This window comes from Malus sylvestris, chromosome 4, assembly GCF_916048215.2.
Source record: "Malus sylvestris chromosome 4, drMalSylv7.2, whole genome shotgun sequence".
NCBI classification, from domain to species: Eukaryota; Viridiplantae; Streptophyta; class Magnoliopsida; order Rosales; family Rosaceae; genus Malus; species Malus sylvestris.
Genome location: NC_062263.1, coordinates 14,261,983 through 14,284,808, shown reverse-complemented (window position 1 = coordinate 14,284,808; position 22,826 = coordinate 14,261,983). Strand labels below are relative to the sequence as shown.

Below are 22,826 nucleotides of genomic sequence, written 5' to 3'. Positions count from 1 at the left end.
GAAACAAAAACATAGAAAAAAAAACCTTTTATGAACATTAAAATTACTTCATCCAAATGGATCCTAAAGTGTTTCACACGTAATTAAAAGAAACATAAACAAAGAAAAGAACACATGTAGGGTAATGAAATTGCCTGTGACTATGACTCATTCAACCCATAATTTGTTTTCTTTTTGCATTTGACTACAAATGATATGACATCTTAGTATAATAATTATTCAAAGTCAAGTTCACATTGGGAGACATTTTGCAAAATATTGAAGCAGCGTTTGAAATACAAATGTATCATCTATATGTTTAATCTTGGTAGCTGATAAGAGCTGCAAACCGATATTTTCTTTTCTCTACTATGGCTTCCCTAGCAAGGCAAAAGCAGCCTCACTTTGTCTTAATCCCTCTCATGGCACAAGGCCATATGATCCCCATGGTAGACATGGCTAGGCTTATTGCAGAGCGTGGGGTAATGGTTAGCTTGGTCACTACTCCAAACAATGCCTCGCGATTCGACACCACAATTTCCAGAGCAAGAGAATCTGAACTTCCAATTGTCCTTGTGGAAATCCCATTTCCATGCCAAGCAGTCGGACTTCCAATCGGGTGTGAGAATCTTGACACTTTACCCTCAAGAGACCTGCTCAGAAAATTCTACAAGGCTCTAAGTTTGCTACAAGAACCGGTTGAAAAATACCTTCGCGAGCATAATCTTCACCCCAGCTGCATAATCTCGGACAAGGCCCTATCGTGGACTTCGAAAACAGCTCAGAAGTTCAATGTTCCGAGGATTGTTTTCCATGGGATGTGCTGCTTCTCACTGTTGAGCTCTCACAATGTGAAAGCCTGCAATGCTCACAATTCTGTCACCTCTGACTCTGAACCTTTTGTGGTACCAGGGCTGCCCCAGAGGATTGAGATCACTAAGGCTCAGCTGCCCGGAGAATTTGTTACCCTGCCCGATTTAAATGATTTTCGGGACAAGATACAAGAAGCAGAATTAACATCCTATGGGGTTGTAGTGAATAGCTGTGATGAACTGGAGCATGGGTGTGCTGAAGAGTTGAGCAAGGTGCTTGGAAAAAAACTTTGGTGCATCGGGCCGGTTTCCTTGTGCAACAAGAGCAATCTGGACAGGTTTTCTAGAGGCAACAAACCCTTAATTGATCAGAGGCAATGCTTGGAATGGCTCGAATTAATGAAACCAAGGTCGGTTATCTACGCGTGTCTCGGTAGCCTTTGCAGACTAGTTCCAGCACAACTGATTGAGCTTGCACTTGGTTTAGAAGCATCAGGGTGGCCATTTATTTGGGTAGTCAAAACAAGTGAGAAGTATTTAGAATTAGAGAAGTGGTTAGTGGAGGAAAGATTTGAGGAAAGGATCAAAGGGAGAGGTCTTCTGATCAAGGGTTGGGCTCCACAAGTTCTTATACTCTCCAATCCTGCAATTGGAGGATTCTTAACTCACTGTGGTTGGAACTCAACGATAGAAGGGGCATGTTCCGGTGTACCAATGATTACATGGCCTCTGTTTGCCGAGCAGTTCTTCAACGAAAAAATGATTGTAGAAGTTTTGAGGATCGGGGTTCGGGTTGGTGTAGAAGTCCCGGTTAGGTGGGGGGATGAAGAGAAAGTTGGGGTGTTGGTGAAGAAAGGAGGAGTGAAGCAGGCAATAGAATCGCTGATGGATGAGAGCGAAGAAGGAAAAAAGCGAAGAACGAGAGCAAGAGAAGTTGGTGAGATGAGTAGAAGGGCTATGGAAGAAGGAGGATCATCTCACTCAAACATGTCATATCTAATCCAAAATGTTATGGAAGAATCTACTCAAGGAAAAGGTTAAAGCTATAATTAAATGGAGTATACTGATGCATCTTATGTGAAATGCATGGCATCTCTCCTTTTACATAAATGTGTTCTTCTGTAAGGCAGTAAATTCACTTCTGGTGCATATTTCAGTTAACTGGTGAGAGGTCTTGGATTTAAATATCAAAAATGTCAAGTATGCCACCAATTTATTCTCTCTACCCATTATCATTATCTAAAAAAATGCACTTCTATTTTCTACTTTTCCATATTACGTTAATTAGTACTGTATACTCACATTACTTAAAATAACATTGCCTTCAATACTGAAATCTTCTTTAACATTAATCAAGTGCATATAGAATAAGGAACCCCTTTGGCCCATGTTAGTCGTTAATCGCTTCTATCGAGACTTGCGTACCGCAATATCCTTGAAACAAAAATTTCGTCCCTACTCAGTGCTTGTAGTTCTACGAACATTTGCTTCACTAGGATTCAACGATTGATCGGATCATATTTATATATATTTTTACTTTAAATTCAGTCGTCTTTTCTTGGTTAGTTCCTTATATTTTTGAGCTATTTACGTTATTTTTGTGTTTATAGGATTTGTTATGCAAAGAAAATAAAAATGGCACAAATGAGTTTTTAATTATTATCTAGTTCTTAATTACTTGAATCTTGGCTAAATTCGTCTTTTTAAATTATTAATTGTCTGCTTCCCATCAATGAAAATCACATATTTGTTTCTTTAATGGATTAATTAATTTGTGTAATGTCACAGACTAAACAAAAAGTGAGGAGCTGCCTTTGCAGCTAGGAGGAAAACGTGAGCCTTGGCAGTGACAAAAAGATGGAAAGCTTGCATGGACAACACACATGGCATAAAGAATAAGAATAAGAGGAAGTGGACAGCAGCTGTGAGGGGAAGAAAAGCATAACAGAAAATAGTGGGGATGGCATTAAGAATGGCAGAAAATAAGAGGAAGTGGACAGAGTTAGGTGAGATAGAAGAAGAATAATAAGGGGGGAGGAGACGAGAAACGAGAGGGGGTAGCTGCCTTTGGCAGCTCATAGGAAAGAAAATAATAGAAGGCTGCCTTTGGGCAGCGTGAACCAGGAGGGGTGGACAGAGTGAGACGCGGGGCGAGAGGTGAGAGAAGGAGTGAGAGACAGCAGGTCAGTGAGGGGAAGGCATGTCAAAAAGGTAGGTGCGGAATAACAGCTGCTGAGCAGCGTGGAAGAAAGAAAAGAAAAAGAAAATAAAAAAAGGAGGACTGACAGAGGAGCACAGCGCCAGGCGCGGGACAGGAGGTCAGACGGGAGTGAGAGAAGCAGCAAAACTGCAAGCTGCACAGAAAAATATAAGAGACGGACAGCGCAGGGAGAGACTGGCGGGGAAGCACAGCAATACAAAAGAAAAGCTCCAGAGAGCAAGGCAGCAAGAAAATTAGAGGCTTCACTCCATTTCTCTCGGTTTAATCTTTCCAAACTTATGTTTTACTTTTGGTTTAATTTGATAATAATGTGTAACTAAATTTATTTTGGCTAGAGGTTAATTCGAAACCATGAATATATTTGTAATATGAATTGATTACCTTCAGTTGTGATTTCTGAGTTGTGATTTAATTTGCTTAACTGCTTGATTGATAACTTATTTTTGTATGTCGATTAAGGATGCATACTTAATTTACATGCATGAATTTGATGCTAGAATATAAGTGAGTTTCACCTAATCGTTATGAACTTATATTCACAAGTAGTGAAGGTTGCTAGTCACAATCACGTTAAGTAAATTCTTGGCATAAGTTTCATGCAAATCATAGTAACGAGTGCCTCGTCAATGCTTATGTTTTTCATAGAACTTAATGATTCTTGCTTGTATCTCTATTATGCAATTCATGTAGGGAACTTGTAGGGAATGTTTTGGGTTGTCGTATGCAATCATCCAACCCAATAACTTGTGGAAAAACTGAAGGTTAATTAGTGCAATTCACGGTTAATTTGGGGCGTTGAGATTTACAATTTATTGAAAGAACAACTGAAAATCAATTTAGGTTGAATATGTGTCATGTGTGGAGAAGAACCCTCTAGCTAGTCCGTCACCTATCCTTTCACCTTAATTTCATGTTTTTGTCAATTCTGTAATTTATTTAAGTTTAATTTACTTCTTGTTAAAACCAAACTACCCCCCATTATTAAATTATATTGTTTAATTAGTTTTCATTGTTGTTAGTCTTTTAATTCAATTTCCGTCCATTTCAGTTCCTAGTGTCTAATTTGATTATTTTCATTATTTTGAGTCATTCTAAGTGTGTTTCGAGTTATTAGAGTTTTTAGCCTAGTTTTGTGTCCTTGAGTCTTGTTTAATATTTTTAAATTAATTTAGAATAGATTAGCAATCCCTCCTAATCCCCGGCCTAGAACGATACCCTACTTACATCTATACTACAATTGTCAAAAAGAGGGTTTAATTTGTGTGTCAAGTAATTCTCGCATCAACGATCTAGTTAGAATTCTAGCACTGGAAAACTTAACTTCTGGCGAATTTCTGTGTGGCTCTCTCATAAAGGATGTTTGTGATTTTAGAAGAAGAATATTGATTTTATGTGTCCTAAATGCCATGCAGAATGATGTATATATAATAGAAGGATGCCTGTTCGCAACAGGTATGAGAATGAGATGTGTCTGTTGGGAGACATCTTCTCCAGATGGGCGCTTTACTCTGTGTTCTTTATGAACTCTTCAGACTTCATCTAAAATGATGAGTCTGTTGGTAAAAAATAATTAATTAATTAAATTCGAAATTAATTAAAAATAATTAATTGAATCTGAAAATAATTAATTAAATAATTTAATTATTAGAGCCCGAACCCAAGAGGCCCAAGGCCCATCTTTTGATAATTAATTATATATTAATTATAATTAATTACCAATTAATTAGTGCACCCCAAAGCCCAACCCCAAGGGTGAGCCCAATTTTATTCTCCAGGCCTATTACTCCAATCACTTTCTATAAATGACAAAGCCTTATAAAGTGATAAAATCTTTTGGGAATGACCAATGTGGGACAAAGAAATTTCTACTTAAACTACTCAAATTTCCAACAATACCCCACATTTGAGTTGAAATTTCATTCAAACTCCAACAATTAACCCACATTTGAATGCAAATGTAAATGCAAATGGATGACTAGGTTGCCTAAAACTGAGAGAGAATAGACATGATATGCATCGAGTGAAGTGTCTTTTGGACTTGAACTTACCCTAGTGAAAACATATCGGGTTTACTTGGTGATGCAGTGGATGTGAAAGATCTTGAACTGTTCACCGTAGTAATAAACTGAGACAATATGCTACACACATATCATGTTTGCCACACCTTAATTCATACGATTGTGTTCATTTTGGCCCTGAACAGATCCCAGATTTCGTAGGAGCTTTAGAGAATTTAGCCATGTCAATTCTCATAAATGCAGCCCCATTTTCTCCTATATAGGTGACATTAATTAAGAATAGTCTGCCATATTCCTCTTGATAACAAGATATTAATGTCATTAAATGTATCCCTCAAACGTCAACAGACAACACACATTTTATCATAAGAATGGGTAAGTTGTGTGTTCAACTTTTGAATCAAACTCAACCACTTTGCCTATTGAACCTAGACCATGGGATCACCAATCAGCTAGGTTAGGTTTCTGCCCAGTTCGATTCATTGAATTGGCTTGAGACCCATTCCCCTCGATGTAAATAATATTTGCTCTCTTGGTAGGCCTTTTGTTAAAGGATCAGCTATATTGTCCTTTAACTTCACATAATTAATGGATATTATTGCATTGGAGAGCAACTTCTTAAGAGTATTATGTCAACGCCTGATGTGATGTGACTTCCCATTGTATACATGACTTTTGGCCCTTGCTTGTGCGGCCATACTGTCACAATGTATACATATAGCAATTATCGGCTTTGGCCACATGGGAATATCCTCTAGAAATTTTTTGAGCCACTCGACTTCTTCGCCAGCCAAGTCTAAAGCTATAAACTCGGACTCCATGGTGGATGATGCGAAATATATAAGCACACAAATTAAACCCTCTTTTTATCAATTGTAGCAAAGTATGTAAGTAGGGATCGTTCTATGCCGGGGATTATGAGGGATTGCCAAATCACTTGAAACTGACTCAAAACGTAAAAACAAAGTTTAAAACACTAAACTAGACTCAAAGAATGCAAAACTAAACTATAAAACACCAAAACAAACCAAAAGACTCAAAACAGCAAATAAACACTCAAAACTGCCTTAAAAACACTTTCTGGGCAGTTTTGAACACCTAACACTAAATTGGACGAAATTGGGTTATGACTTGACTCAAGACACTTAAAAACACAAACTAAATTGATTTCTAACTAATCTAACACTTCAAAATAAATGGGGATTGAGTTTTGACGAAAATTGAAAACAAGAACAAACTTTGTAAATTGAACAGATTCTAAAACGAATTTGATAAAAGTGAATGGATGGAAAGCTAGCTAAGGGGTTCTTCTCCACACATGTCACACTTGCATACAAAACGATTTCCAATTGCTTTTCGATAAACCATGAATTCCCAACACCTCAGATTAACCATGAATTGCACTAATTAACCCTCAGATTTTCCTTAAGTTATTGAATTGGATGAATTGCATATGACAACCGAAAGCATTCCCCACAAGTTCCCTACATGAATTGCATAATAGAGATACAAGCAAGAATCATTAAGTTCTATGAAAATCATAAGCATTGGCGAAGTACTCGTTACTATGAATTGCATGAAACTTATGCCAATAATTTACTTAACACGATTGTGATCAACAACCTTTACTACTTGTGAATATAAGTTCATAACGATTAGGTGAAACTCCCTTATATCCTAGCATCAAACTTATGCATGAAAATTAAGCGTGCACTCTCAACCAACATACACAAATTAGTTTTAATTCATGTAGATAAGTAAATTGAATTCACAACTTATGAAATGCAATTAGAAGTAATCAAATCATATAGCAAGCATAAACATGGTTTCAAATTGCCCCCTAGCCAAGGGGGGTTTAGTTCCTCATACTCACAAAGCAAAGATACATAAATTTAGACATTAAAATCCAAAGAAAGAAAGCACCTAGATGATCCTGTTGGAAATGTGCCCTAAAACCAATCATATGATGATACTTTACGGACATTTTGCATGTTAAACTAATCTAGTTTAACTATAAAGGGCAAAGATTATTGTTTGAGCCGTCTCATATAAATGTTATATGCTTAAACGATAAAGTCCAAGGAATATGTGATTGGGAGAATGCGATCTAAAGAAGTTAGGTTCATGAGACCATTCTTTCGTAGACACATCCTAAACGTTCCTGATCATAGGATTGCCAATTGGGCATTGACAGTCCGTTAAGATCAGTACGTGCTGTATCTTCTCTCAGGGAGAGTGACTAGTCTCGAGTCATTGGTGTGTGTGACATCAAGACAAGTACGTAGGTGCTCAATAGAGAATGAGTTCACTGAACACGATCAACGAAGAGTTCTCATATTCATGTCACATGAGAACTCATGGTTGGGATAATGAAAAGTAGTCCTTTGACCTGAGGCATCGTCGTTGTCTTGTGGTTAAGTCCTTGATCTTTGATTATGTCAAACGTCATTCCATTGGAGTGTCCACGGCATCGTTGGGGTTAAGCCACTTAGCCATGGAGGCAAGTGAATGCGCAACAAGGGATCTCTAACCTTCAAACTGTTTGAGGGAGAATACTCTATGATATGATTTAGAATCTCTGGCCAGAGTATGAATGAGATTTAGGAATGCGTTCCAAATCACATTCAAGGTAATCATATAAGCACACGAATCACATTGGATAGTAGACATGAATAAATAAACTATCAAACCAAACAATGTGGTCAAGAGTATTGTATTAGAGAAAGACCGTATTGCATTTGTAATCCTAAACTGAATAGGTTCTCCACCTCTTCTGATTAGCTTGGGTAACCATGATATGCTGCTAGGTGTCACTCTTGGTTTATGGAAGCCTTAAACGTGTATAATCACTAAAGGGAGAATTGAAAGTAAGTTTCAATTCACAATCGATTTGAAAGAGTTTGAATCGCCCACTGCCTCGCTAAAAGGAACCTAATGGATCGTACACCGTGTAAGGTGGAGATTGAAGAAACAATGGAGATGAGTAAGAATAATTAAATGGTTTAATTATTTATGGCAAGGATTAATTAATATGTTAATTAATCAAACGAATAAGTTCGTTAAAGACCTCGGGATAGTTTTTGGACCTTAAGGCCCAATGGGCTTCGAACGTCAAGCCCATTGACTTAAGTTGTATGACAACTTAATGTCTAAATATTCACAAAGGCCCAAACAACCCAAATACACCCTAAGGCCGGCCATATGGTTAAGGGTAGTGCACTTGGACTTATTTACAAGTTTGCCACTCAAATGAATAAAGGTATAAATATGACTTTATAGCCAAAATTCATTAAGGGTTTTGTTTTGGAGAAAATTGGAGAGAACATGTCTCTCCATTTCTCTCTAAAGAGGCCGGCCCCTTGGAGGGTGCATCTAGCAATCCCACTACTCCAAGGTCACTCATTTCTTCTCCAATCTAACCTTGGTGAAGATACTTAGAGGTTCTCTATTTTGGGAACTTGGAGAATCCTATTCTTCCATCCAAATCCATAGATTTAATATGCAAGGAATGAAGGCCCTCTCTTTGGGTGATTAGCCTTTGCTTATGCAAAGAGGAATCTACAAAGGTATATTTCTCAACTCACTTTGATTTGAGTTGAGTCTTGGTTCACCAATCTACTAGGCTTTGAATTTCATGGTTAATGTTTTGTTTTTAAGTGCATGCAAGCATGATTCCGCCTTTAATTGTTAATTGCATGCTTATTGATGTTGCTTAAATGTGATAGGAGCATATTTATGCGACTTAGTTGGCTTGTTCTTAAGCATTTATGTTGTTTTTCTTTAGTTATTTTAGTGTTTAAAGTCATTTTCGTGCAATTTCAGGTTTAGAGACGAAGTATGCAAAGAAGTGCAAAATGGAGCATTTTAGAGCAAAATTGAGCTAGAATGGAGTGTATGCTAATGGAGCACAAGGAATGGACGAGTTTGAAGGTCAAAGGAGCTTAAGAAATGAAGAAATGAAAGTGAAGAACAAAGAATTCAGATTTGGAAACCAAAGTTTCTAAAGTTGGAAGTTTCTATTCTTGGAGGTTTCCATTTTCGAGAGTTTCTATTCTTGGTTTTGGGCTTTTAGATGACCTAAACCCTAATTCCTTGTGGACCCTAACCCTAGCCGCACCTAGGCCTCTAGAATATCTGATTTCCTTGCCTTGCAAGGCATTCTAGAAGGCCCATCTCTAAACCCTAACCCTAGCCGCACCTTAGGCCTTATTCCCACTAAAAATCTGATTGTTTTAACCTAATTTCTGGTGGATTTGGGCTTCTAGAAACCCTAATCTGATTACCCTAGGGTTTTGGATGCCTATATATACTCATTATAACCCCTAGATCAGATCACCACCTCTCATACACAATCATTCACGCCAGAAATCTGCCCTTGCATTCTGCCGCACCTTCCCATCACCAAAATCCCAAAATTCTGCCCAAAAATCATCCCTAGCCGTACCCCCATCAACCCTAAACCTTTCCCTACCATTCCCCATCCATTCTACACCCTAAATACTACCCAAAACTTGTTCTAAACTTCTCTGCCGCAGCAAGGAGGAAAGGGAAATCATTGATGATCTTGCTGCCAAGTTGGAGCCTTCTAGGTGTTTTCTTTCTTTGGGTTTTAATTTCTAAATTTATGTATCTTTGCTTTGCGAGTATGAGGAACTAAACCCCCCTTGGCTAGGGGGGGATTCGAAACCATGTTTATGCTTGCTATATGATTTGATTACTTCTAATTGCGTTTCATAAGTTGTGATTTCAATTTGCTTATCTATGTGAATTAAAACTTATTCTTGTATGTTGATTGAGGGTCGACACTTAATTTGCATGCATGAATTTGATGCTAGGATATAAGGAAATTTCACCTAATCGTTATGGACTTATATTCATAAGTAGTAAAGGTTGATGATCTCAATCGCGTTAAGTAAATTCTTGGCATAAGTTTCATGCAATCATAGTAACAAGTGCTTCGTCAATGCTTATGGTTTTCATAGAACTTAATGATTCTTGCTTGTATCTCTATTATGCAATCATGTAGGGGACTTGTGGGGAATGCTTTGGGTTGTCGTATGCAATCATCCAATTCAATAACGTTAGGAAAATCTGAAGGTTAATTTAAGCGGACCTAATTAACTTGGGGCGTTGAGAATTCATGGGTTATTGAAAAGCAATTGGAAATCGTTTTGAATGCAAGTATAACATGTGTGGAGATGAACCCCTTAGCTAGCTTTCTATCCATTCAATTCAATCAAATTCGTTTTAAAATCTGTTTTGATTTACAAGTTTATGTTTTGTTTTCAATTTCGTAAAAACCAAATCCCCCTTTGTTTTCAAGTGTCAAATTAGTTAGAGAGTGTGTTAGTTTGTGTTTTTAAGTGTTTTGAGTCAAGTTAAAACCTATTTTCGTCAAAATCTTGTTTAGAGTTCAAAACTGCCCAGAAAGTGGTTTTAAGGCAGTTTTGAGTGTTTTTGTGTTATTTTGAGTCTTTTGGTTTGTTTTGGTGTTTTAAGTTATAGTTTTACATTCTTTGAGTCTAGTTTAGTGTTTTAAACTTTGTGTTTACGTTTTTGAGTCAGTTTTCAAGTGATTTAGCAATCCCTCCTAATCCCCGGCCTAGAACGATCCCTACTTACATACTTACTACAATTGATAAAAAGAGGGTTAATTTGAGTGCTAGTTAATTTTCACATCAAAATGAACATGTTTTCACAAAATCATCCTTCAGATCCAACTTGGACAGTAGGTGCATCCACAAGTCTTCTTTCCTCCTTGCTGCGGCACTTGGTCTAAAGTCAGGTTCTAGGGTGGTATTTGTATGGGAGAATGGGTAGGGAATGGTATGGAAGGGTTTACGATTGATGGGGGGTACGGCTAGGGTAAAAAGAATCAGAAAAATATGGAAGAATGGTGAAGGAAGGCTGCGGCAAAGAGAGGGAATGATTTCTGGCGAAAATTCTGAATATGGAGGGGTGGTTGATGTGTTTTTGATGTAGTGTAATTGTTGGAAATGTGCCCTAAAGCCAATCATGTGATGATACTTTACGGACATTTCACATGTTAAACTAATCTAGTTTTACATATAAAGGGCATACATTATTGTTTGAGCCGTCTCATATAAATGTTATATGCTTAAACAATAAAGTCCAAGGAATTTGTGATTGGGAGAATGTAATCTAATGAAGTTAGATTCTTGAGACCATTCTTTCGTAGACACATCCTAAACGTTCCTGATCATAGGATTGCCAATTGGGCATTGACAGTCCGTCAAGATCGGTACGTACTATGTCTTCTCTCAGGGAGAGTGATTAGTCTCGAATCATTGGTGTGTGTGACATCAAGACAAGTGCGGTAGGTGCTCAATAGAGAATGAGTTCACTGAACGCGATCAACGAAGAGTTCTCATATTCCATGTCACATGAGAACTCATGGTTGGGATAATGCAAAGTAGTCCTTTGACCTGAGGCATCATAGTTGTCTTGTGGTTAAGACCTTGATCTTTGATTATGTCAAAGTCATCCCACCAGGAGGGTGTCCACGGCATCGTTGGGGTCAAGCCGCTTAGCTATGGAGACAAGTGAATGCGCAACAAGGGATCTCTAACCTTCAAACTGTTTGAGGGAGAATACTCTCTGATATGATTTGAATCTCTGGCCAGAGTATGAATGAGATTTGGGAATGTGTTCCTAATCACATTCAAGGTAATCATATAAGCACAAGACACACATTGGATAGTAGACATGAGAAAATAAACTATCAAACCAAACAATGTGGTCAAGAGTATTAGATTAGAGAAAGACCGTATTGCATTTGTAATCCCAGACTGAATAGGTTCTCCACCTCTTCTGATTAGCTTGGGTAACCATGACATACGGCTAGGTGTCACTCATGGTTTGTGGAAGCCCTAAACGTGTGTAATCACTAAAGGGAGAATTGAAAATAGTTTCAATTCACAATCGATGTAAAATGGTTTTAATCGCCCACTACCTCGCTAAAAGGAACCTAATGGATCGTACACCGTGTAAGGTAGAGATGGACGAAATAAATGAAATGAGTAAGATTAATTGAATGGTTTAATTATTTATGGCAAGGATTAATTAATATGTTAATTAATCAAACGAATAAGTTCGTTAAAGACCACGGGATAGTTTTGGACCTTAAGGCCCAATGGGCTTCGAACGTCAAGCCCATTAACTTAAGTTGTATGACAATTTAATGAATAAAGATTCATTAAAGCCCAAAAGCCCAAAAATCCCTAAATGGCCGGCCATAAGGAATGAATTAGGGTTTTGGTTATTTAGGTCACTTAAAGAAGTGACTATATAAATGACTTTATAGCCAAATATTCATTAAGTGAAATAAGGGTTTATTTTTGGGGAAAATGGGTGAGAATTGTCTCTCCATTTTCTCTCTAAAGAGGCCAACACCTTGGAGGTGATTAGCTAGTCATCTAATCCTCCAAGGTCACTCATTCATCATCCAATCTCTCCTTGGTGTAGAGACTTAGAGGTTCTCAATTTTGGGAACTTGGAGAACCTATTCTTCCATCCAAATCCATGGATCTAAGAAGCAAGGAATGAAGGCCCTATCTCTTTGGGTGATTAGCCTTTGCTTATGCAAAGAGGAATCTACAAAGGTATTAATTTCAACTCACTTATTTTTGAGTTGATTATTGGTTCACCAATCTACTAGGCTTTGATTTTCATGGGTAAATGTTTTGTATTTGAGTGCATGTAAGCATGATTCCGCCTTTAATTGTTAATTGCATGCTATATGATGTTGCTCAAATGAACATGTTTTTCAAAATAATTCCTTCAAGTGGTATCAGAGCCTAGGTCTAGTAGTTGGTGAATCCTTTTGGGTTTTGTAGTTCATAAGTTAATGATCTAAAAGTTGTAATTGTTACAAGCTTTATTCTTGCTTCTTTGAAAGTAAATTTTGTTGGAAAATTTGCTATCTCAAATGTTGTAGATGTTGTTCATATGAGCATGAATATTGGAGCTAAAATTTGGTGCCATGCTTTTGGGAAAATTCGGCCAAAATCAAAGGGTGAATTTTTGGGTTCTTGTTTGACTTGTTAAAAGTGTTTTAATGTGTTCTTTGGAACCCCTAAGTACCCTAGTTTGGTTAGATGTTATTTCCCTTAAGTAAGAATGGTTTTGGAATGTTTTTGGGTGGAAAAGGTTCATGGAAAAATTTGGGTTTTTCATGGATGTTCTTCATTGTTCTTGATGTTCTTGTCAAGAACAAAAAGGTTTGGTGTTTTGATTCAAAGTTTTGAATTATTTCATAAAGTATATGTGATATGTTTTTAAATGATTTATTATGTATTTAAAGTGTTAAATATTTGTATAAATGATGATTGAAATAATTGTGTTTGAATTATTTCAAAAACATATCTTATCTTACATACACTTGCATGTTTTTGACAAAACTCACAAATCAACACACACACCAACCTTATCCCTCCCTAAAACCAGCCACTCCCTCAAAGGGAGTACTTTTGGGGCTTTTATGCAATTACATAAAGTTTTGATACTTTTGTGTATTTGCACTTTGGCCCAAAAGTTTACGTTTTTACGTTTAGGTCCAAAAACGCTAAAGGACAAATTGTTTTGTTCCTTTAATGATGTTTTTGCATTATTAAAAGTTTGGGTTCTAGTTGTATTTACATGAAGTTGTGACTTTTGTGTATTATACAAAGTGACCCCAAAAGTTTTTGTATTTGCAATATGGCCCAAAAGTTGAGGTTAATTGCAAGATGGCCCAAATAGGATGAGAACAAAATTGTTTTGTCTCTTTAAATGAGAATTGGATTTTCATTTTGTTTAGCTCCATTTAAATCAATTTTATGGATACAAAAACCAAATGAAAATGTTGCATTCAATTAATTAGTTAAAGTGTTAATTAATTAAAGGGTGATTATGAACCTAAGCCTAATATAATTGAGCTATGTGAAAGGCGTTTCAAATTTGTTTGAACCATGGGAATGTGTAGATTAAATTTTGGTTGTAATTTGATTTGATCAAATGTTGTAAAAGGGCTTAAGCTCTTCTTTACTTTAAAGTAATTTGTTATATGCAAATGTTGTAATGAGCATAAGCTCACCTTTACTTTGAAGTACTTCTTTCTTGCTTTATACGATATGCATGAAAATGAAGTAGTTGGGTCCAACGCCCATAAGACAACACGCCTTAATGTGATTAAACGCGTAACTAAAATCAATCTTCATTCCTAGACTGAGGTTCAACACAAGGCTCGTGTTGAATCTAAACAAAGGTTCATAATCATCCTTAGGCCCTAAGGCAACTATGTAGTCCATCAAATGAATGCAAAGTTTATGTTAGTAGTATCATATACTCTTACTTTAAAAATCGTTTTAAAAGCATAGTGGGAGTATTATGTACAACTAAAACAATGAGATGGACCAATAGTTGTTATAGGACCAAAATAGTTTTAATAGAGATTAAAATGTATGTTTATATGTGATGAGACCTAAAACCCTCAACCAAACCAATATTAAGTTGATAAGCGAGAGATGTTTAGAATATCTCTTCGTGGCCTTCCACCGTGGTGGGATCCAATCGTTTATGACTTGTACACCGGCTTCACCCTATCATGGGGGAGTACACAGTGCATGCTTATACTCAGGAGGAATCCATATACATATGATGAGGTGAGTGTAGGCAACGAGGATAGCTATATATCGTATCATCGTGAGGCTATTCTTGAACCCCTTCACACACTAAGCATGGTGGGAAGAACTTAACTAAGTGCAATGGAACCAATATCATATCATTGTGAGGTTACATTCTCTAGAGGCCAAATAAGATGGGTACTTGCATGAGTTGCAAATGAGTAAGCGTACTCTCTCATTATTATTGTTGCTAGCCATATATCGTATCATCGTGAGGTGGGCTTGGTAATAGTGAGCCTCTCATAACCTACTAGGAGTTTCATCCAAAACTCTCGAATTCCTATGAAGGATATGGAATTTGCCAAAAATAGTGGGTGGTGCTATTTTGATTTAAAGACCCGAATCAAATGGCTTAAAATCAATCAATTTATATTCGTTATGTATTTGTTTACCAATATATTTGCAAACGCTGTCCAACACTTGACAAAACCGAATGTTTTAGTTTCCGGACTTAGGTACCACAATCCCAAAGAATGTCTTAAAAGGATTGCATATGTATCTAAGTAGTCTCATCCTCACAATCTTCCTATTGATAATGTATCATTAGAAGAATATGTTAGAAAAGGTCTATCATAAAGAGGACAACACTTTTAATGTCATAATTCTTCAATTACAATTTGTTGTATGAAGAAATAGGAGTTGCTTTGAACAACTCTTAGTCAATGCAAACACTTAGTGCTTGTTTCTTTGTTAAATGAACAAAGAACTTGAGAAGAAAGCACAAAGGCATGAACACTTAAATGTGCCATGATTCTTCATTTACAAATTGTTGTATGAAGAAATGAGAGTTGCCTTGTACAACTCTTGAAGGTTTGTAATTATGTTTAGAACATAATGGTTGGTTGACAAAAATAGTCCATTAACATGGACTTATGATGATTTTGAATCATTGAATGTTGAAGTGATAAACCACTTAAACGAGACGGAAACTAGGCAAGGACTTCACCTTTGTTTCCCTATCCTAATCGTTCACTAAGTTTATTGTAAACTATATAGTGAACAATAACCACATACTCTCCAAAATGTTTGATGTGTATAACACAATTGAAAAAGGTTTCAAGAGAGATAGTGGGAGTTTAGGGACCATGACTAATGTAGTCAAAGGTGAAAGTCAAATAAAGAAGATAAATAACTCCAAGGGAACAAACTTTCTTTATGAAAGGATGGATATTGGAAGGGGTATTTGCAAGAAATGTCTTGCAAGTGTCAAGGACACACCTTTCGAAGGTGTTGTAAATTGTTCTTGAATAGTTCAAAACAGTTGGTTATTCTACTTGAATGCATGATTCTGTATTAGTGACTATGTTTTACAATCGTTGTAAAAGTGTGGCTAATAAGAAGTAGAAGATAAATGAGAGAAGAGAAAGTACTTCACATTCGAAACGTGAATCAAATGTAGATCTCTGCGAAAGCAGATGGTACTTACTTCCTCATATGAACTACCAAAGAAATTGGAAAAACATAGATTGTCTTTGTATTCCAATTTTAAGGAACTAAATTCAGTCACTATGTGAAATGGATAAATGTTTTGTTTGACAAAACAATGTTCTTTATTAATCAATGATTGGATTATGGTAATCTAATTAATTATCTCTATAGTAGAGATAATATGGTGGTGTTAACTGTTTAGAAAATAATGATGCTTAAAACCCAAAAGGTTGCAAGGTAGTGACTAATCCCAACTAAAGTTGTGATACCTCTAAAAACATAAGTTATGAGTTGGTGAAAGATGGATGCTTTGGATCGTTAGATCCGGATCCAATACCTTCTTGTTAAAATTGTATAGAGGCAAAATGTTTGAATCTTTATTCTTTTGGAAAGAAGAAAGAATCACAAAGTTGTTGAGATTAATTCACTTAAATGTTAGTGGCACTTGTCCACAAACATAATATTACTCATGTTGAATTACATTCACCGAAGATCACTCTCGGTTGGACTATAGTTTATTTTGAATAAACACAAGTCCGAATACTTTGCAAAATGTTTCAAAGAATTCAAGTAATGTAAGTTGATGAGTAAGACGTCTAAAGTATTTACCTCCTTAGATTTGATCCAAGGAAAGGTAACACTTTAGATGAGTTTCCTTGAAAGATATCAAGGAAAATAGCATCATAAGATAATGTATTTCTCCATTAGGAGAAGAACGAACTTGAATAAGATTTAGTTCGTTAGATGTTATCTATTACCCATATATAGGATATATACTTCTAAAAACAATATGATTGTCAATGAGAAGATCTTCCAATATTTTCATGACTCCATAAGATGTAGTTGGAAAAGAAAGACAAATCTTAAGCATGTTAAAGATTTGGGGTTGTGTGCTAACAAGCAATATTTGTTTGATAATAATCTTGTAGGATATCCTTAAAATAACTTTTGGATATCGCTTCTATAAACCAACTAACAAATGTTGTTTTGTTGGATAGTTCATTGTAATTCTACAATGTGATTTGCCTAAAAGCAAATGAACGAGAGATAGAACTCAAAGAATGGGTTCTTTGAGAGACAAGAAAGTAATCAACAAATATAACAACCTAGTTCCTATACCACAAGCTCCAAGGTAGTCGATAAGGATTTAAAAACCGTCTCAGTTGAATGGTTACTTTATGACTATGTCATAGAGTTGCACCTCTTAATTCGAAAGAAATAAGAATGAAAATCCTTATGACTACATTGAGTGCATATACGATATATACTCAAGGAAATGGTAAAGTACCATTTGACTCGAAATAATGAAACCTTCATAGCTAATTGGTAGCTTAAGGTGACTACAATCAAAGAGAATGGTTAACTTTAAAGGAACCATTTTTTGACGTAGTCTTAGTTTCAATTAATTCGAAGATTGTTAGCTACAACTAAATGGTGATTCAATGTTTTGACATAATATGGGTTTCCGAAACCATTATTAAGATAGTCTTGATAATATATGTCTAAAACTATGAATCACAAGACATGAAAGTTGTAGAGATCCATCCATCATGGATCTTAGCAAGTTAGTGGGAGCTATTTGCATTTTATGAGAAAAATGATCAAATCGTTTGATTTCTCATAAAGATGTAAATGAATCTTTTGTTTACTAGTTTTACAAAAGATTAGTGGGAGTTAATCATGTTCCTAAAAATTTAAATATATATGATATATTAATTTTGGAAATGAAAAGAATACTTCTTCGTTAAAGTTATGACTTTAATACATTATATGAAGATAGAATGTATATGGGAGATATAGTCTATATACATGGGATGGAAATCTATAATGATATATTTCATGATATAATTGGATTATATCAATCCCTAATAATAGACAATGGATGCTAGGAAGTTTCTCATATGATGATAAACTTCAATTAGAAGGATGACTCTAGTAAGACTAGCAAGTTGCCCTTCTCAAAGGGAACGTGCCCCTTTGACTCCCAAAGAAATAATGCGTAAATAGAATCCTTTATGCATACGCAGAAAGGTGATTTATGTATTTCATATTGTATGAAAAACATTGATATGAGTTGTACCTAGAACGGTACAAGATGATATCAGTGCAAGCCCAGGATCAGAACCATGGCAACTGTCAAGTGAGTCCTTAAGTATTTAAGAAATACTAAAGGATAAATTCCTTAAAGATCGAGGAAGAATCAAAGTAACGTAATGGAAGCGTAAATGTATTAGATTATGAATCTAATCCATCATTGGATGTTTCTTCATTATGAATGAAGAGATAAACAGATATCTCTTTATTATGACTAAAGAGATATTTGGATGGAAACATTAAAGTAATGACTTTAGTGTGTTCCATTATGAATGCAAGATATATTGCCATATAGAAGTTTACAACAATGTTGTTTGGATGGGAAAGTTCATTTATGAACTCTCTATTCGGTTCCAACCAGAAAGTGTATGACACTAATGGGGCGATAGCTCAAGCCTGGGAATCAAGGTCTCATCAAGATCCGAACACAAATGAGAGACTGAACCACATGATTGAGAATCATGTATAATGGTGACGTTGTTATTCTCAAGGTTGCTTCTGTGGATAACACATATAGATATCCACTGCCTAGGCCTACTATTCAGCCATTTATGAAATGACTACAGAAGAGATATCATCATTGATGATCAAGCTGATTGGCTCTAGTGCAAGTGGGAGATTGTTGGAAATGTGCCCTAAAGCCAATCATGTGATGATACTTTACGGACATTTCACATGTTAAACTAATCTAGTTTTACATATAAAGGGCATACATTATTGTTTGAGCCGTCTCATATAAATGTTATATGCTTAAACAATAAAGTCCAAGGAATTTGTGATTGGGAGAATGTAATCTAATGAAGTTAGATTCTTGAGACCATTCTTTCGTAGACACATCCTAAACGTTCCTGATCATAGGATTGCCAATTGGGCATTGACAGTCCGTCAAGATCGGTACGTACTATGTCTTCTCTCAGGGAGAGTGATTAGTCTCGAATCATTGGTGTGTGTGACATCAAGACAAGTGCGGTAGGTGCTCAATAGAGAATGAGTTCACTGAACGCGATCAACGAAGAGTTCTCATATTCCATGTCACATGAGAACTCATGGTTGGGATAATGCAAAGTAGTCCTTTGACCTGAGGCATCATAGTTGTCTTGTGGTTAAGACCTTGATCTTTGATTATGTCAAAGTCATCCCACCAGGAGGGTGTCCACGGCATCGTTGGGGTCAAGCCGCTTAGCTATGGAGACAAGTGAATGCGCAACAAGGGATCTCTAACCTTCAAACTGTTTGAGGGAGAATACTCTCTGATATGATTTGAATCTCTGGCCAGAGTATGAATGAGATTTGGGAATGTGTTCCTAATCACATTCAAGGTAATCATATAAGCACAAGACACACATTGGATAGTAGACATGAGAAAATAAACTATCAAACCAAACAATGTGGTCAAGAGTATTAGATTAGAGAAAGACCGTATTGCATTTGTAATCCCAGACTGAATAGGTTCTCCACCTCTTCTGATTAGCTTGGGTAACCATGACATACGGCTAGGTGTCACTCATGGTTTGTGGAAGCCCTAAACGTGTGTAATCACTAAAGGGAGAATTGAAAATAGTTTCAATTCACAATCGATGTAAAATGGTTTTAATCGCCCACTACCTCGCTAAAAGGAACCTAATGGATCGTACACCGTGTAAGGTAGAGATGGACGAAATAAATGAAATGAGTAAGATTAATTGAATGGTTTAATTATTTATGGCAAGGATTAATTAATATGTTAATTAATCAAACGAATAAGTTCGTTAAAGACCACGGGATAGTTTTGGACCTTAAGGCCCAATGGGCTTCGAACGTCAAGCCCATTAACTTAAGTTGTATGACAATTTAATGAATAAAGATTCATTAAAGCCCAAAAGCCCAAAAATCCCTAAATGGCCGGCCATAAGGAATGAATTAGGGTTTTGGTTATTTAGGTCACTTAAAGAAGTGACTATATAAATGACTTTATAGCCAAATATTCATTAAGTGAAATAAGGGTTTATTTTTGGGGAAAATGGGTGAGAATTGTCTCTCCATTTTCTCTCTAAAGAGGCCAACACCTTGGAGGTGATTAGCTAGTCATCTAATCCTCCAAGGTCACTCATTCATCATCCAATCTCTCCTTGGTGTAGAGACTTAGAGGTTCTCAATTTTGGGAACTTGGAGAACCTATTCTTCCATCCAAATCCATGGATCTAAGAAGCAAGGAATGAAGGCCCTATCTCTTTGGGTGATTAGCCTTTGCTTATGCAAAGAGGAATCTACAAAGGTATTAATTTCAACTCACTTATTTTTGAGTTGATTATTGGTTCACCAATCTACTAGGCTTTGATTTTCATGGGTAAATGTTTTGTATTTGAGTGCATGTAAGCATGATTCCGCCTTTAATTGTTAATTGCATGCTATATGATGTTGCTCAAATGAACATGTTTTTCAAAATAATTCCTTCAGTAATATGTAGTGTTCTTCCCTTCACTCCCTATTTATAGAAGCTCCAAAGCAAAGAATCACTCAAGTGGCTTCAATAAACAATACAAACAAAGACCAAAATGATGCAAAAACAGCTAGTTTACATGCTCTTTTATCATTGTGTCTTGCCTTTAACTGAAGGGAAAAATTATGAGTTTAACACATGGGATTTCTAAATGACTAGCATGCATATACAATTCAAAATTTATATACATGAGCAACGGAAGCGATTTATCAAACAATATCAAAGCTATAGTCATGCAAATCCCCTTCAAGGTTCATAGGTTTATATATAATGCATCTAAAACATTTAAGTTAAGAATAAAGTGAAGGTATAGATCTATACCTCTTGATCTTGATTTTAGACCAAGGATGGACCACCTCCAAGTCCTTTGCTCCTTGAAGTCCTTGAGCCTAGCCTCCCTCCTTGCCTCCTCCACTTTGTTAGTAAGAGTGCTCCAAGGTTCTCCTTTAGTCTCCAAAGGAGAAGACCTCTAAATATCCACACCCACTAGTGTAGTGAGATGGATGGAGGAATAATCAAAAGGGTGAAAGATTGTTAGCTAATTCACCCTCTAGGTGGCCGGCCTTTGTGATTTTAGAGAGATGTTTTCTTTAGCCTCTTTGTTGTTTTAAAACACACAAAAACCCCTTAAGGATTAAAACTCTATAAAGTTCCTTATATAGACAAAAAGAAACCTAGTCAACAACTTGACTAAATATCTCTCCCTCTCCACTTGCAAGGGCCGGCCCCTTTGTGTTGGTTTGGGCTTTGGGCTTTTATTTATTTCTAGTCATCCAATGCTTGAATAAAAGCCCAATGGATTTAGGCCCAATGGGCCCAATTAAACCCGAACGTTTCTTTAAGCCCAAAACGATCTTTTATCGCTATTATGATTTCTTTAGACTTTCTAAATTAATCACAACACTTAATTAATCCAATTAATTATTTCCATCATCCATTAATTACTCACTACAAGAGTGTATCGGTGTACAATCATTTTAGGTTCTAATTAGCAAGGCAGTGAGGTGATTGACATCAATCCAATTGATTATATTTAATCCAATCACTTAGTGAATTAAAAACTTCCTTTTAATTCACCTTTCTTCTTTGATGACTACATTTAATCATCTAGAAGAACTCACAAGCTATGAGTGACATCTAACCATATGTCATAGCTACCCAAGCTAATGTAGAAGTTGTTCGGATAACCTATTCAGTTGGAATTACAATGTAATTCGATCCTTCTCTAAAACAATACTCTCAATCACATTACTAGGATATGGATATATTATGTCAAACCCCTAATGTGATTATTCCTTCTTATATGATTCATTTGAGTCGTATAGGAACGCTTTCCTTTATTACGCTCGATACTTCGGCCGAAGATTCCCGAATCATATCTTAGAGTAGTCTTCCTCTCTAATCGAGGATTAGAGATTCCTTGTTGCGCATTCACTTGCCTTCATGACTAAGTGGCTTAACCACAATTATGTCGTGGACATCCGCGAATGGGGTGACTTTGACATAATCAAAGATTAAGTACTTCGCCACAAGACAACGACAATGCCTCAGGTCAAAGGACTACTTACATTATTCCAACCATTAGAGTTACTTGCTTGACATGTGAGTAGACCTCCATGCAAGTACTCTCGTTCGATTGTGTTCAGTGAACTCATTCCCTTAATGAGCACCTACATACTTGTCTTAGTGTCACTACACAAATGGGATGAAAGTTTCCATTCTTCCATTTGAAGTGGACACAGTATGTACCGGTCTAAGCATTGTCAGTGTCCCTCCGACAATCCAATGACCAGGAACCTTTTTGGACATAATGGTTATGTGAAGAAGGTCTCTGTAGTCTAACATCATTAGATTACTTCATCAATCGATCCATTGTCCATGGATTCATTAATAAGGACATATATCGTTTATTGGGATAGTCCTAATTAGTATCTTTGCCATTTGATGTATAAGAGTCATCCATACATCGATTCATTTGTCCTGAAAGGTTTCTTCCAAAGATTGACTTTCAGGGCATATTTCCAACATTAACAAAAGGCAATCATTCCTCTTTTGCTAATTCAACTCCTTTGTAGCTATCCATGTACCTTAATTTTTCAATTTCTGATGCAT

General features: G+C 36.3%; 1 protein-coding gene across 1 annotated transcript; it reads left to right on the top strand.

Annotated features, from left to right (window-relative positions):
• Window positions 1-263: 263 nt before the first annotated feature.
• Window positions 264-2,056, top strand: LOC126619471 (UDP-glycosyltransferase 73D1-like). The gene has a single exon (XM_050287871.1). It carries the CDS (start codon window positions 351-353, stop codon window positions 1,830-1,832), a length of 1,482 nt encoding a protein of 493 aa, XP_050143828.1. The 5' UTR covers window positions 264-350; the 3' UTR covers window positions 1,833-2,056.
• The last annotated feature ends 20,770 nt before the right edge of the window (window positions 2,057-22,826 follow it).

Bases quoted from the DNA above. Each gene is read 5' to 3' on its own strand.
- LOC126619471 (XM_050287871.1), top strand. From the start codon at position 351: ATGGCTTCCCTAGCAAGGCAAAAGCAGCCTCACTTTGTCTTAATCCCT.